The following is a 14599-nucleotide window of genomic DNA, read 5'->3' on the forward strand; positions in this document are numbered from 1 at the left end:
TCAATTATCAAGGGGCCGGGTGTCAGAGGAGCTACTGAGTCCCAGTGTGAGGATCAAATGTATTCAGTGAAACACAGCTCCTCTACGAGAAACCATTATGTGCCAAGTTAGACTACGGGGAGTGGTGACTATGGTACTTGATACAGCTGTATATAGCCAATAATCGTATACAACGTCATGGAGGTGCTTCATAATGGACTTCTGATCGTGCCTGCAGCATTATATGGGTGATACACAATTCCTTTGCTCTTTCAATTTGCTCAAAATTTTCACTGACCTATTGCTTTTGTTACAAAGCAACTTCCACTGTTTCTTCAATATTGGATTTATTGCAGCTTCCTCTCCCCCTAAAAAAAAAAACAAAAAAACTTTCAGTCCTGACATATTGTGCAATCACATACAAAGTGTAATATTCCAGTCCACATATTGAATAAAAATCATTTCTTGATAGTGGATCATTTGTAATATTCTCACCTTGGCAAACAATTTCTCATACATGTACACACTGGGCACATTAATGAGAATGATGATGCTTTTGGTGCCATCATCATTATTATTTTTTTTTTTCATCTATAGAAACTCCTGCTATAAGGAAGTCCTGGAGACCAACATTTTTCTTTCAGTATACAGTGCATTGAAATTTTGTTCCAGTCCAACAATTAATTATATAAAGATATATTATAGATGATAATTTTGGGACCTGAATATTTACATTGTTTCATTAATACAGTGCACTTTATACTTTATTTTCGTCTCAAAAGAGTGCAATGTACGGTGTTTGAAACTGAGAAAATAATGTTATGCGACATTTCTAGGAGTGCCTTTTCAGACAATAACAACCTCCAAGAACAGCATTTTCAAACTCTTCATGGGAGACATTCTGTATTTCCGTATCCGGGCAATTACCCCCCGGCCAAATACTGGTTAGTGGTAATTGGTTAGAGTAAAGATTAGGGTTAGGGTTAGGTTTAGGGTTAGGAGTTTGGAATAGGAATAGGGTTAGGGTTAGGTTCAGGATTAGGATTAGGATTAGGATCAGGATTAGGGCCAGGGAAAGGGTGCGGGGTGATTGCCCAGGGAGTAATTGCCCTAGACCCTGCATTTCCCCCATACTCGCCAATAATTATAACTATAAGGTGATGCCTTCAGGGAGCCCGCACACAAGGTTTACCTGATTTTGGCACTTGCCAAGTTTTGTTTATCGACTGTGGCACTCTATTGTGAAAGACACAGTACAAATGGTCAAAACTACAGATGTTACCTTCCACAGATCTCACTCACAACACCATAATAATTACTACACATAGTTGAAAACTACAATGTACAAATATCGTAGTTTCTGATGTCCACATATTCATGGGCATTTCTCCTAAATGTGAGCTCCTCATTAAACCTGTCCACCCTTTTTCTAGAATTTTCCAGAATCCATTGTAAATGTCACATACATGAAATGCAGCTGTATAGAGCCAGTCTTAGTTGTTATACTGAGAACTGTTCTTTTATGTATGGAAGATTACATGTGAGTGTCAGTAAGTCAAAGTATGGAAGATTCATACCAATTTTTGAGTGAGAAAAATACTGAAATGTCTGACACAAACATGTACACTACCATCATAAGATGGAAACAGCTGACTCTGCACCCAAACTCCCTAGAATTTCTTGAAAGCTATATTTACCCAAAGCACACACTGTGGACAACCTATTAAAGTGAGTATTCTTCCCCAATACCCAACAAAAAGAGAGTGAACTCCTTCAGCCAGCATTCCTGCTATAACCACTTGCCCCATTGTTGCTCATCACTTTGATCTTTATCAATCACAACTAACCACATCTTGGAAAGAGACTTGACCACTGTAACCTTATGTGGCAAAAAAAAGAAAGAAAGAAAGAAAGAAAAAAAAAAGGAAAAAAAAGAGAAAAACTACAACATCCCAACAAAGAATGTGACTGATACGTGTAACACCATCAGTTGAGTTTTGGTTAAATTATATGCCCCTAATAAGGATGAACCAGTTATATGCTCATGTAATGATTAAAAAAAAAAACACCCAAAAGTAAAAAGACATATCCAAAGAAAATGGGAAAGAAAAGACATGAATAAGGAAATTGATTTGTAATATCTCTTTTATGCCGTTTCCCTAAACCTATGAGGGTTGTAAAATAAGCTTTGGTCATGATTGAACCCTATACCAGGGCTCGACACTAACGGTGGCCCGGTGGCCTGGGGCCACCAAAAATGAAAGTCGGGCCACCAAATTTGAAAAAAGGGCAAATTTGGTGGCCCGCCTCGGACCACCAAAATTTTTTGAAAAGTATGTCAATAAATTTGTAACTTTGTGCGCCGGAAATTAGCAGTTAAATTTGTGTAAAGGATGGATGAAAAAGACTGAATGAGTGCCTGAGAGTGAGTGTTGCAAGTTTGTTGAAGTTTATTTATGAGTAGATATGTCCAACTTCTAATTCTTACTATCATGAAACTTAAATATTCGACTCATTAAACAAAAAGGACTTTTAATGTTTTTTATTGTTTTTTTTTTTCGGGACACCAGATTTTTCTCTCGGGCCACCAAAAATTTGAAATTTAGGATTTTGGTGGCCCCATCGGGCCACGACACAAAAAAGTTAGTGTCGAGCCATGCCTATACACATAAAGATTCTAGGTATGTAATAAGTGCCCACATCATACTGTTTACAGTAGTCTCTTGCGAGTGCTCTGGGGCAACACTTAATGGCAAGATTACACTTTCACACTCAAGCCTAAAATGTGTATATTTGCTATGGATAGTGTCATTCTTCTGCTCTGACCGTCGTGGGTGTGAAAAAGGCTTTTCTCTTATTCACAACAGCCTGAAAGTTTATTCACTACACATGCGACAGCAATGTTCCGATCCTATTTTGAAACATCTGTCTATGGTTGCCAGTCATGCAAACAGTCTTTCAAAAAGTCTTCCTCCGACTAGAACTACTCCTGATTTCCAAAGTGTGAACGGGGTCTTGCTCTCAGCAGAAGCAGCTGCCTAAAAGTTCATACACAGCTCATGCACCTGTAATGTTTCTCATCTCTGGTTCTTAGTGTTTGTTCGTAGGTGTAAGCAAGACGTCCAATGGCCCCGTTCAGAACGCCTTTCCAGAGCGCTTCCTTCCTGTGTACTTAGAGTCTGGCCTCACATCCCTGGGTGAACAATTGTGAGAAGAAAACAAGAAGCAAGAGATTGCAGGGACTTCCTTAAAATAACACAGTCAGACAGCACAGTATTCTACATTCAATGTGTTACTAAATGAAAATTGCTTACGTAGTTGTGATTTTCACAAAGGGAAACTTTTAATTTTCTTCCCTACTGCTTTAACCATGAGGCATCAAAGGTACTAGAGTGAACAACTCAACGTAAAGTAAACAGACAGTAAAGTCCATTATATACATTCAAGTATCATTATCTTCCTCGCTAGATGTGCACAGATCACAATGATTTTGCTAATCCTAACATACAGTGTGACAGAAACTCTAAGAGATTACCATTTAGAATGACTCAGGATGGAATAATGAAACGACCTTGAAATTTGAAATGTAGACTTTAAAAATGTTATCGCACTCTACTAGTATCGGTTTTGTTTGTTTGTTTGTTTCATTTCCATCTGAGAAGATGGCTGGATAGCCCATATTCAGCTGCAAAAGCTGGTCTTCCATGGGGTCCAGTTGGATGTAAGGCTGGACTACTTCACCGGGTTAAACACCCTGCTCTTTGCGGTGAATAAATGAAGTGGGATATCTTTTACGTGCATGAGTTGTGACTCTCTCACACACAGGAACTCCATTGTATGCCATTTCTGAAGGACAGAGTGTTTTGCCTCTTACTAGAGAGGACGGTACGATTACACACAACATTGCTCAGTGGGACCATAGAATTGAACCAGGGTCCTTAGGATCGTGAGGCAGACGCACTAAAGACTGAGCCAACTCATTGCCCTCGGTGCATACCCTGGTTGCAGAAGTGGTGCAGCATCATTCACATCTGCATCAGTTTTCTCCCAGTCAGGGTACCCTGTTTACACCGGTGATAACTCACCCCTTTCCTTGTCTTCTCCTTCTCTCTTTCTTCTCCAAGATCCAGTCTCTACTCTTCTTCACATTCTTTCCCTTCATGTTCTTAAACCTCATCCTGGAGTCTGTGAAGGAGGCCTGTGTTTGCACACCATGTCCTGATTCCGTTCCAAGGGCCTGGAAACATAGAATTAACAATTAACAAATAACATATTGATTACTAGATAGATAAATAAATATACAGAAAGATAGATAAAAACAGACAGACAGATAGATAGATTGACAGATACAGACAGACAGACAGATAGATAGATAGATAGATACCAACAGATAGACAGATAGATAGATAGACAGATACAGACAGACAGATAGATAGATAGATAGATAGATAGATACTAACAGACAGATAGACATAGAAAGACAGATGAACAGATACAAAGTTAGATAGTTCAATAGAAAGATAGATTGCGGGATAGATAGATGAAAATAAAAGAATGAACAAGTAAGAAGGTAGTATGCTTCATTTATGATCTCCTACGGTTTATTTCAACTGAAAATAAAACCAGACAACAAAACAAGATGTCATAAATAAAAGGATATTACCATCTTAAACGTATGAAAATGGCAGTATTATTCAAGTACATGTATTTTCAAGTGAAACTTACTTTTGGTAGCTGTGGATTTGACACACCAGCAAACAAGCACAGGAACATCCTGCAATGGAAAATGCAAAGAGATATCTTTAGTTTTAATCACATCTTGCTCATCACATGTTCAAATCATTTAGCAAAACCCTTGACACTTCTTACACATTGCTATTCTGGGCACATACAAATACATATTGTTAGCACCTGCAAATAAACTCATCAACATTGATACCTAGCTTATAAACAACACATGCTTCAGCAGTGGTATGCCCAAATACACATACAGTCAAACCTGCCTTTGTGGCCACCTGTCTAAAGCGGCCACCAGCTGAATGTGGCCACTGAAAAATCCCCCCCCCCCCCCCCCCTTTGAGAAAAAAAGCCATGTTAAGGAAGATCTTGTACACAGACACAAAGTCAGTAATTCAGCATGTTTTCCCTGCTTTACAGCTGTGCCGGTCATGCATGGCATTCAGACACAGTAATAATGCACCCTCGAAAAGCGTACTTGCTGTATTCAAGCTAAAGTGCAATAAAATGCATGAAACATGTGCATACTCATACACATATACGTGCATGTATGTGAGAGATACACATGATGACATTGATGTTAGAGAACTGGTCTATAGCAGCTACCTGTCTATAACAGCCACTCTTTTTGTCTCCCTTGGGTGGCCCCTATAGACAGGTTTGACTGTTTTTGAATACTTGAACTTCTTGATGAATAACCATTGCTGTTTACATCATGACACACAATTGGGAGGGTGGGGTGATCTGTACAAGAGCACAGATCAATACAAATGGCACACAATACAATATTTCTAGACATATTCACTTTTTGGCCCGGGTACTGTTGGGGAAGTCAACGACCAGCCCTCCGGTGAAGCCTGCCCTCATTGCCTGAGATGTGATGAGTTCCAGCTGGCTGGGGTTCTCCGGGTAGAACTGGAAAACAGCTCGACCACCTCTCCTCTGAAATACAGTAAAATGGGACAAAAGAACAAAACAATGAATTACATTAAATCATGCTTACAATAGAATGTTTAGATCATTTCATCATATCATAATGAAAAGACTGTTTATATTGCTGCCAAAGACAATTTTCCTGATGCAAATCCATGTGACACATTACTGTAATCAACCTTGGCTGTATCTCACCAATAACAATGAGCAGAGATATTCACCTTGTGTCTGTGAAAACCCAGCATTCAATGGACAAAGCCTGTGGATATTTGAGAATTTCACATGGGATGGGTTAAAAAAAGGACACTTTCAGTTCTTGCAATGTCTTCAACCAACAGTGTACAATGGTACACTGCTTGCATGCAGAAACGTGAAAGCTGCATGTAATGACACACTTATATGTAATTTTATGAATAAATCATTGACTATCATTCGCATACATGTACATTTCATAAACATCCAACAAAATCTACAAGAAAAAAATCTACTAGAAAAAAACAACAACAACAACATCCTTTCTCTACACACAGCAATGAGAAGAAGACTCACCAGGGCACCATAGAGTGTGGAAAAGAATCTGTACAACCTTTTAGGTGGGTGATGTGATTTCTTGTCAGCATTACACAGCCATTGTAAGGCTGAGATACTGTGGAGAGAACAAAACACAGGTAACACACTCAAACACAAATAATGCACAGAAGAACAGTAAACAGACCTCATCACCGACACCCAATGTTGTCTCCAGTCATAATGTTCTTCTGTTGTGATGATATTCAAGTATTTCAAATCAGCAGGAGTAATTAACCCAAGGAAGAAAATATGTCTGGACAATATGAACAATGGATTCACCAAAAGATTAATATGCACACTTCCAAACACTCAAAAATATTATTTTTCTATTCATTGCAACAACAACTTTCATGACTATGTAAGATACATCATTTGAGTGCTGACATCCAGGGGAATACAGTGCACTCCCGTTACAACAAACACGGTTATAACAAAATTTCATTATAGCGAAGTAAAACTTCTGGTCCCATAATTATCGCCACTAAAGTCTAGGATACAAAATTCGCTTATAACGAACACGGTTATAGCGAAATTTTCATTATAACAAAGTCTTTTCCGAGCGCCACTGACAAAGAAAAACAAAAGAAATGTGCTCCGTTATAACGAAATGCCAATCGCTTTCGAAATACGTAGCGGATCAAGAATTTATAGCGTGTCTGCATGGACAAACGCTTCACATTACTGTGTGTTCGCTCATTGTATCACGCACATTAAATAATTGAATTAACTAGACATATCGCTACGGCTACTGATATGCTTCCGCCATAATGCATGGTTCTCCTAATAGGTCTATAGTACAATGTCTTGACAATGTGTGATGACAGTTTCACACAACTGGCAAAATATTAAAAGGACAGGTTTGACACAAATGTGCTGAATGTTCACTTTCCTAGAACTAGGTTCAATTGGATGAATGATTAAAATGTCAGAGTGCAGGTATTTGGGGAACTGATGATTTTTACTTGACTTTTGACCCTTTTATAAGTTTATGCATTGAGTAATTTTCAAGGTATTGAGGAAAAGTATAATTTCAGTATCAAATGGGAAAATAGCATTATCTAAACCTGGCCTTTGACCTTTGACCTCACAGTTCCAAAGAGAATCACTGTTAGGTTGAACATGCATAAATATGTAAGTTTCATGATGATACCTGGAGTTACTTTCGAGATATGGAGGAAAAAGTGCAATTTAGCACTTTCACTTGACCTTTGACCTTTGACCTTTTGGCAAGAAACTTCCCCAAAAATATATATTGGGTAATACATGCCATACATCAAGTTAAAAAAAAAAAAAAAACCTTCAGGCATATTGCATTCTAAGGAAAGTACCGTGGTAGTGATATTTTGAGGAGTTGACCTTGACCTTTGACCCCCTGACCTTTGACCCACGACCCCAACTTCCCTAGATAATCACTGCCCATCAGTACAAGCATATATACTAAGTTCCATGAAGATACCTTGAACCATTTGCGAGATATGGAGAAAAACATGAAATTTCAATTTTTTTTCACAAAATAACCTGTGACCTTTGACCTTTGACCCTGTGACCCTAAAATCCACACAAAGTATTATCCCCCAAGGATATACCCTCATACCAAGTTTGATGTAAAACCACCACACGGTTCTTGAGATATCGACAAAAACAAAACGGGACAGACGGGACGTACGGACGGACGGACGGACGACCCGAAAACATAATGCCTCCGGCCACTTCGTTGCGGAGGCATAAAAAGGTACTATCCCATTTCACATAGTTTTCAAGTGCATGATGAATATTCAACAAACAGAATATGATATAGGCGTGGTTTTCTTGTCTTCATTATTATTTGTATTTGTTCGGTTATAACGAAATTTCGTTATAACGAAAGAAAACGGCCAGTCCCAAGCATTTCGTTACAACGGGAGTGCACTGTAACACATTCTCAGAAGCCATAAGCTCGAGAAAACAGACCTACATTCTAACAATCCTCTCCTGGGTTAGATTCTCTGCTGGGGAAAGTGGTGTCTTTTCATTGTGTTTCAAAATAAATTTGCTCAGCCCTATATAATCTAAAAGATGTTTGATTTTAACTTCTTTATAAGCCTTGATTCCTACCTGGTAATGAAATGCGTTAAAGACCTGATAGTACAGGAAGACAAAGTTGGCCCGACTGATCAGTCTTCATTTGACACCCATCAGGTTACATAAAAAAAAAATCCCGACCAGTGCAAGCCTGCTCGAATAGAAGTGCTCGTCAGCAAATATTTGTGCTGAATACACTCATCAGTAACATCAAATTTCATTTTGTACGCAATGCATCATGGGAATTTCTAAATACAGGCTACTCCTGTTATGACAAAGTCCTTGGGATCATCAGATTTCTTTCATCATACTGAAATTTCGTTATTGCCAAACAAATGAAGTATTTGAAGATATATAGGTAACAATTCCAGGTCCTGAATTTTTATTTCGAAGTAACAAAATTTTGCTACAATGGGAGTGCACTGTCATTCGAGGCGGGCCAGTCTTCCCATTGCAAGGTATCCCTACACTACGGAGTCTTTGTTTAAACAAAGTTACAACGTAAGAATGGTAAACATGTCATTCAATCACCTGATGGCACCATCAAATGTTCCAGGTTTAAAGAAGACTCCCTGTCCCATGTCGGCCTGACAGACGTCCCCCTCAACCTCTCTCTCCATGGCAATGTCTGATGGAAGAATATATTGGATAGAACAGAGAGTCAAGTAAAGGAAACTAAAGTCACAGCCTAGTGTACTAAAAATTTGAGATCAAGTAACAAAGACAATGGCCTGGCTAAAAATAAGGACCCACATAGGAAGAGTAAAGTAAGATTCAATAATCTCTCCACAAATAAATGTCCACTATTTACCAAGCATACTGGGGCTGATGTCCAGTCCCACCCAGTGGTGTCCCTGTTCAGTCAATGCTTCACCACTCAGACCTGAACCGCATCTGAAAAACAAGGCAGATGATTGATATCTCTTGTTTCTGTGCAAACATTCAATGCAAGGCTGCCAAGATGGCATTTAAAAACAAGGAAAAGTAGAAATTACGCGGTGCGTAATATATGTCCCCGCCGGAAGTAGCATTTTGTAACAAAATGTGCAATATAGGTAAAAAATCAAGGTCAAAGGTCAAAGAAGTCAAAGGTCAAAATTCTGTGTAGAAGTGTTGAAGCCCTCACCTAGTGCCATCACATAAAGCAAACGGAATCGAAATCGGGTTAGAAATGGCGAAGGAGTAGCATTTTGTAGCAAAATGTACAATACAGGTCAAAAAATCATGGTCAAAGGTCAAAGAAGTCAAAGGTCAAAATTCTGTGTAGAAGTGTTAAAGCCCTCACCTAGTGCCATCACATAAAGCAAACGGAATCGAAATCGGGTTAGAAATGGCGAAGGAGTAGCATTTTGTAGCAAAATGTACAATACAGGTCAAAAAATCAAGGTCAAAGGTCAAAGAAGTCAAAGGTCAAAATTCTGTGTAGAAGTGTTGAAGCCCTCACCTAGTGCCATCACATAAAGCAAACGGAATCGAAATCGGGTTAGAAATGGCGAAAGAGTAGCATTTTGTAGCAAGATGTACAATATAGGTCAAAAAAATCAAGGTCAAAGGTCAAAGAAGTCAAAGGTCAAAATTCTGTACGTAGAAGTGTTGAAGCCCTCACCTAGTGCCATCACATAAAGCAAACGGAATCGAAATCGGGTTAGAAATGGCGAAGGAGTAGCATTTTGTAGCAAAATGTACAATACAGGTCAAAAATCAAGGTCAAAGGTCAAAGAAGTCAAAGGTCAAAATTCTGTGTAGAAGTTTTGAAGCCTTCACCTAGTGCCATCACATAAAGCAAACTGAATCGAAATCGGGTTAGAAATGGCGAAGGAGTAGCATTTTGTAGCAAAATGTACAATATAGGTCAAAGGTCAAGGTCAAAGGTCACGACTGAAATTCTGTGTAGAAGTTTCAAAGCTCCCATGTAGTGCTATCATATAAAGCAAACAGAATCAAAATTGGCTCATAAATGACAGAGAAGTAGCAAATTGAAGATTTTGATCACACACGGACGGACACACGGACACACGGACGGACGGACGGACGGACGGACGGACACACGGACACACACACGTACGGAGCCCGTTTCATAGTCCCCTGCTCGAACTCGTTCGGCGGGGACAACAACCAAGCAAGCAAGCAAGCAAACAAGCAAACAAGCAAGCAAGCAAGCAAACAAACAAACAAACAAGCAAACAAACAATCAAACAAACACAAATTATTTTAAAGGTAAAAAGTTGATATTTTGTTTACAAATGGGGAGTTTGTGAACATCAAGCATTATATGCTAAATCAAATTCTAGAAAAGGAATAACAATATAATTATTCATTTCAAAGCAACATTTACCTTTTCAAAGTAAAGAAAATACCTCTACTAACTGATGGTGGAAACATGTTAGTGGGTTACCGTATACATGGCTGATATGACACATGTTTTGTACATAACAAAAATATGTGTTGGGAATGGTAACCATGTAACTTGTACTAAAATAGATGTACACAAAAGAAAAACTTGTGGTCACCTGAAATACAGCAAGGCTGTAAGCCATACCTTTTCTTCCAGCACTTCTTTATCAATAACTAGAATTTTAGATATCATAAATATGACTGATTAGTTACCCTCCCCAGTACATCATCCATTTCTTTCAAAAATTACTTTTGCCTTCTGCTTCCTAGCTGTGGTGGAAGGGTGATATCTGTAATAATTACCCAATGTCCAAGATATATGATGGTGTGTCTGCTGGCAGTGCTAGGAGTTCTATGGCTCTCTCAGACATCGTCATCTGAATTGCAATCATTCTTGAGCTGAGAAAAGAAAAGTATCAATGAAGTGCCATAATGACTGTCGTATCAAACCGCCATTACAAACATGAAACCATTTCTGCTAATGTTGTACTGCAGCAAACTGCAACCTTTCTTTATAAAGAGAATCTTGAGCAAAACATGTTCAGCAAATTGTTGGAAAAAACAACAAAATTTTAGCCTACCATGGAGGCCTGATCTGACCATACATAGCAATGAGAGCTACATAAATAACAGGTTGATGCTAATATGAGATGATTAATGATAAAACAATCCTAGGTACTATTCTAGTCAAACTTGCACTTTGAAGATAGATGTTGGTTCCATTTGCCACATGATTTACAGTTATTTCAAATGCCTTTATTATTGGGTGAAGGTCACCCAGCGCCATGTACACAATGCTGGCTTACTGAAAACTTTCATTGGTTGGGGATGACAATAAATTTACATGTCTAAGCTTCTACCAACCTTTAATTGTAGTGGGCAAGCTTTTGTCCTACTCCTGAGGACTTTCTCAAGCCTTATGCAGTGAGGTGTTGTCTTGCTGCTGTCGCCTATCTTTGTTGATCACTGGACCATAGATGGGTGAAAGGGTATAGCCAGAGTCTCTATTGAGAGCTGGATTAATCCTTCTGATCCAAAGTGATTCCTTTATTTTTCTTTTCAACCCATTGCTTTCGAAGTCAATGATGAGAGCCTCATCTCATTCAATGTTATGTCCTGTATTGTAGGCGTGTTCAGCTACCGCCCAGTGTGATGGGTTGTTGAGTCTCAGTGCCCTTTTGTGTTCCTTACTGTAAGTCTCTCATTCAAGGTTCTGCTAGTTTCTCTGATGTAGCAATCGTGGCAATCAGCACAAGTGATCTTATATACAATGCCTGACCTTGTTTGTCTCGGGACTTTGTCTCTTGGGTGGACTAGTCTACTTCTAAGGTCTATGGTCTACATATGGTCCAGTGATCAATAAAGACAGGCAACGGCAGCAAGACAACACCTCACTGCATAAGGCTTGAGAAAGTCCTCAGGAGTAGGACGAAAGCTTGCCCACTACAATTAAAGGTAGGCAGAAGCTTAAACATTTGAATTTAATGCTGGCTTACAAAGAGGTGAGGCAGGCATCGAGTTGGGGTAAAAATTCTGAGGAATACTCACTTGCTGGTATACTTTCTGGCTTCTTCATCATTATAAAACTGCCAAGGAGAGAGGGAGAGGCATACATTAATCATTAAGTTTTAAACCATTGGTATCTCAACTTTCCATAGAATTTCTGGCTTGTCTACCTCCCCTACTAAAGCCATCAAATAAGCAAACTAATGAATAAATAAATACAATTGGTGCCTTGTAGCCTTGAACTTACCAAAGAGTAGAGTAAGAACAGTTAACATCATTATACTAGGATTTAGAACACTATAATTTGAATAAAGTTAAGAAAACAGTGTGTAATAGTCTAATACTACCTTTACATCCATCAAGTTATTACCCTTTACAAGGATCATGTCCACCCTCTGCATTGTCATCATCATTCTGATACCACATCAATAATAACTTCAGCAAACAATCTACGCGTGTAGATGCACTTCCAACTTTTGACATGCCATGGTGTAAATCCCCCATGTGCCACATTTAATATTCTGAGTCAGCAACATATTCATGCCTTGGGAAAACATTCTGTTTTTCAAATCTATGTAAGTCTCATATATTTTTATTACCATGGACAAGTAATGAGCAAAGGTGTAGAGAAAATGACAAGCTTTGCTTTGATGTAAATTGTATATCTGCAGTGTATGTAACAAATCTATGATTGTTTATCTTTCAAATGACCAGTAGCTACATTATTGTAGAAGCATGACTTTCGTACTCAAAACTGTGACAGAAATTTAGAAGTTACTTGCAAATCCAGAAGGGAACACCACTTGATAGTCATTCACCACATAAAATGCAAGCTACATGTCACAGCGTTGACACAGGAATGGAACTGAGGGAAATGCTTTCATTGTACCTACTGCGATATTTTGGCAATCTATTGATTGCTTGGGGCAGGTTTGTGCATTTGAGCACAATATAATGCGAACTTGGCACGCCGTCAACTGAGTTGGGTGTGCAAATGTGACACATAAAGAGTTAACATATCAAAACCAAAACAATTCCGACAGTGCAGTGCAACAAAATTTGTAAATTCCATTTCTTCATCTTACTGTGGCTGCCTCTACCATAAACTGTGTACAAGGAGCGCCCCGGGGTTACCTCCACCATAGCCCGACCGATTCGCAGAGTGTCTGCCATGCACTGTCGTAACTAGAGTAAAGCCGTTCTTAACTACAATCCCTATGCAATACGCGCATGCTCCGCGATCTTTACCTCCAGTAGATTCTATACAACTCACACTAGCTCATGCAAGCCTCTACTCTCTAGTCTTTAATTTACTTTAAATATTGTAAACTTTATCTATTGACCTCAGTAAGCGTGATGATAAATGTAGATTTACTTGGTGCTCTATCAAACGTTCGACACAGATGCTGGTAAAAAAACATTTCATGGCACAACCATAGCATCACGTTATTCACGACACAGGCAAAGTGAGACCTCAAGATGAAAAGTGCTTTCTTCACAATGGCAATAAAATTGTATTATTAACTGGGCATTTAATTACGCTTTTCAATGAGAAGATTCTAGATCTACCATCTAACATAACATAACGTTAGATCGATCTAACATTAATTTTACCTAACAGTTAGTTTATTATCAATATTACGCGATAGCCCGACCAGACGCTGTGCGAAGAACATTAACAGCGACTTGGCTGGACAGTTAGTTAACACTAAAGACTAGATCTAGATCTAGTACTCATCTATTGTAGATCTGTAGATCGTGATAGGCTGCATTTTATAGCCCTTTGAAGATTATAGAAGAAGAAGAAGAAGAAGAAGAGTTGTTAAGTGCCTACATGCATTTATGTATTATTATGATCATGTGCCATGATGTGTAAATTACTGAATACTGTAGCATCTAATGTGTGTAATTTTTCTTTTACCTTGACACCTGAATTCTACGAAGCCAAAACGTTACAATCAATAAATAAACAGTACGACAATACACCAAAGGTGGACTGTACTGAACAGGAAGAAGAAGAAGGAGAAGAAATATATAAATTTATTATGACTTTATGAGCATGGGACTTTATGCGCATGACGCAGAAATCCAGATGTGGGACTACCAATCGTCCCAACTTGATATCTACTACCACTGCACTGTAAATGTTTTCTTTTACCATCTCTGGAGGAGCCGTATGCTCCGGTCTCCGACTAGATGCCATAGTGATGTGAAATTTTCTTGAAGTTCTATCAACGGTGGGTTTACCAATAATTTGTGAACGGGCTCTTGAGAGTAGAAATCCTCGACACACTTGCCGGCAAATCGCTTGCGCAATCATCCAGCTAGATAGAAAAACAGCACAGTAACCACCTGAACACGTGCTGTGTGTGTGTTTTGTACAATTCCATGGTCATACGTACACGTGCACGCGACCTCG

General features: G+C 38.9%; 1 protein-coding gene across 1 annotated transcript; it reads right to left on the reverse strand.

Annotated features, from left to right (window-relative positions):
• Positions 1-2894: 2894 nt before the first annotated feature.
• LOC139744174 (18S rRNA (guanine-N(7))-methyltransferase-like) lies at positions 2895-14395 on the reverse strand. The gene is made up of 10 exons (XM_071654627.1): positions 14339-14395; positions 12223-12260; positions 10978-11073; positions 9092-9174; positions 8812-8908; positions 6199-6295; positions 5522-5658; positions 4705-4753; positions 4065-4216; positions 2895-3172 (listed from the first exon to the last, which is right to left on the reverse strand). Exons 1-10 carry the CDS (start codon positions 14381-14383, stop codon positions 3115-3117), a joined length of 852 nt encoding a protein of 283 aa, XP_071510728.1. The 5' UTR covers positions 14384-14395; the 3' UTR covers positions 2895-3114.
• Between the last annotated feature and the right edge of the window lie 204 nt (positions 14396-14599).

This window comes from Diadema antillarum, unplaced genomic scaffold, assembly GCF_040938485.1.
Source record: "Diadema antillarum isolate AM-2024a unplaced genomic scaffold, OU_Dant_1.0 seq00001144_RagTag, whole genome shotgun sequence".
Taxonomy (NCBI): Eukaryota; Metazoa; Echinodermata; class Echinoidea; order Diadematoida; family Diadematidae; genus Diadema; species Diadema antillarum.

What these genes read in the sequence shown, in the direction of transcription:
- LOC139744174 (XM_071654627.1), bottom strand. Translation starts at nt 14,383, where the DNA reads ATGGCATCTAGTCGGAGACCGGAGCATACGGCTCCTCCAGAGATG. An exon ending in TCATATATCTTGGACATTGG is followed by an intron (nt 9,175 to 10,977) that starts GTAATTATTACA and finishes CTTGTTTTTCAG; the next exon opens with ATGCGGTTCAGGTCTGAGTG. An exon ending in AACAGTACCCGGGCCAAAAA is followed by an intron (nt 4,754 to 5,521) that starts GTGAATATGTCT and finishes TTTCCATTGCAG; the next exon opens with GATGTTCCTGTGCTTGTTTG.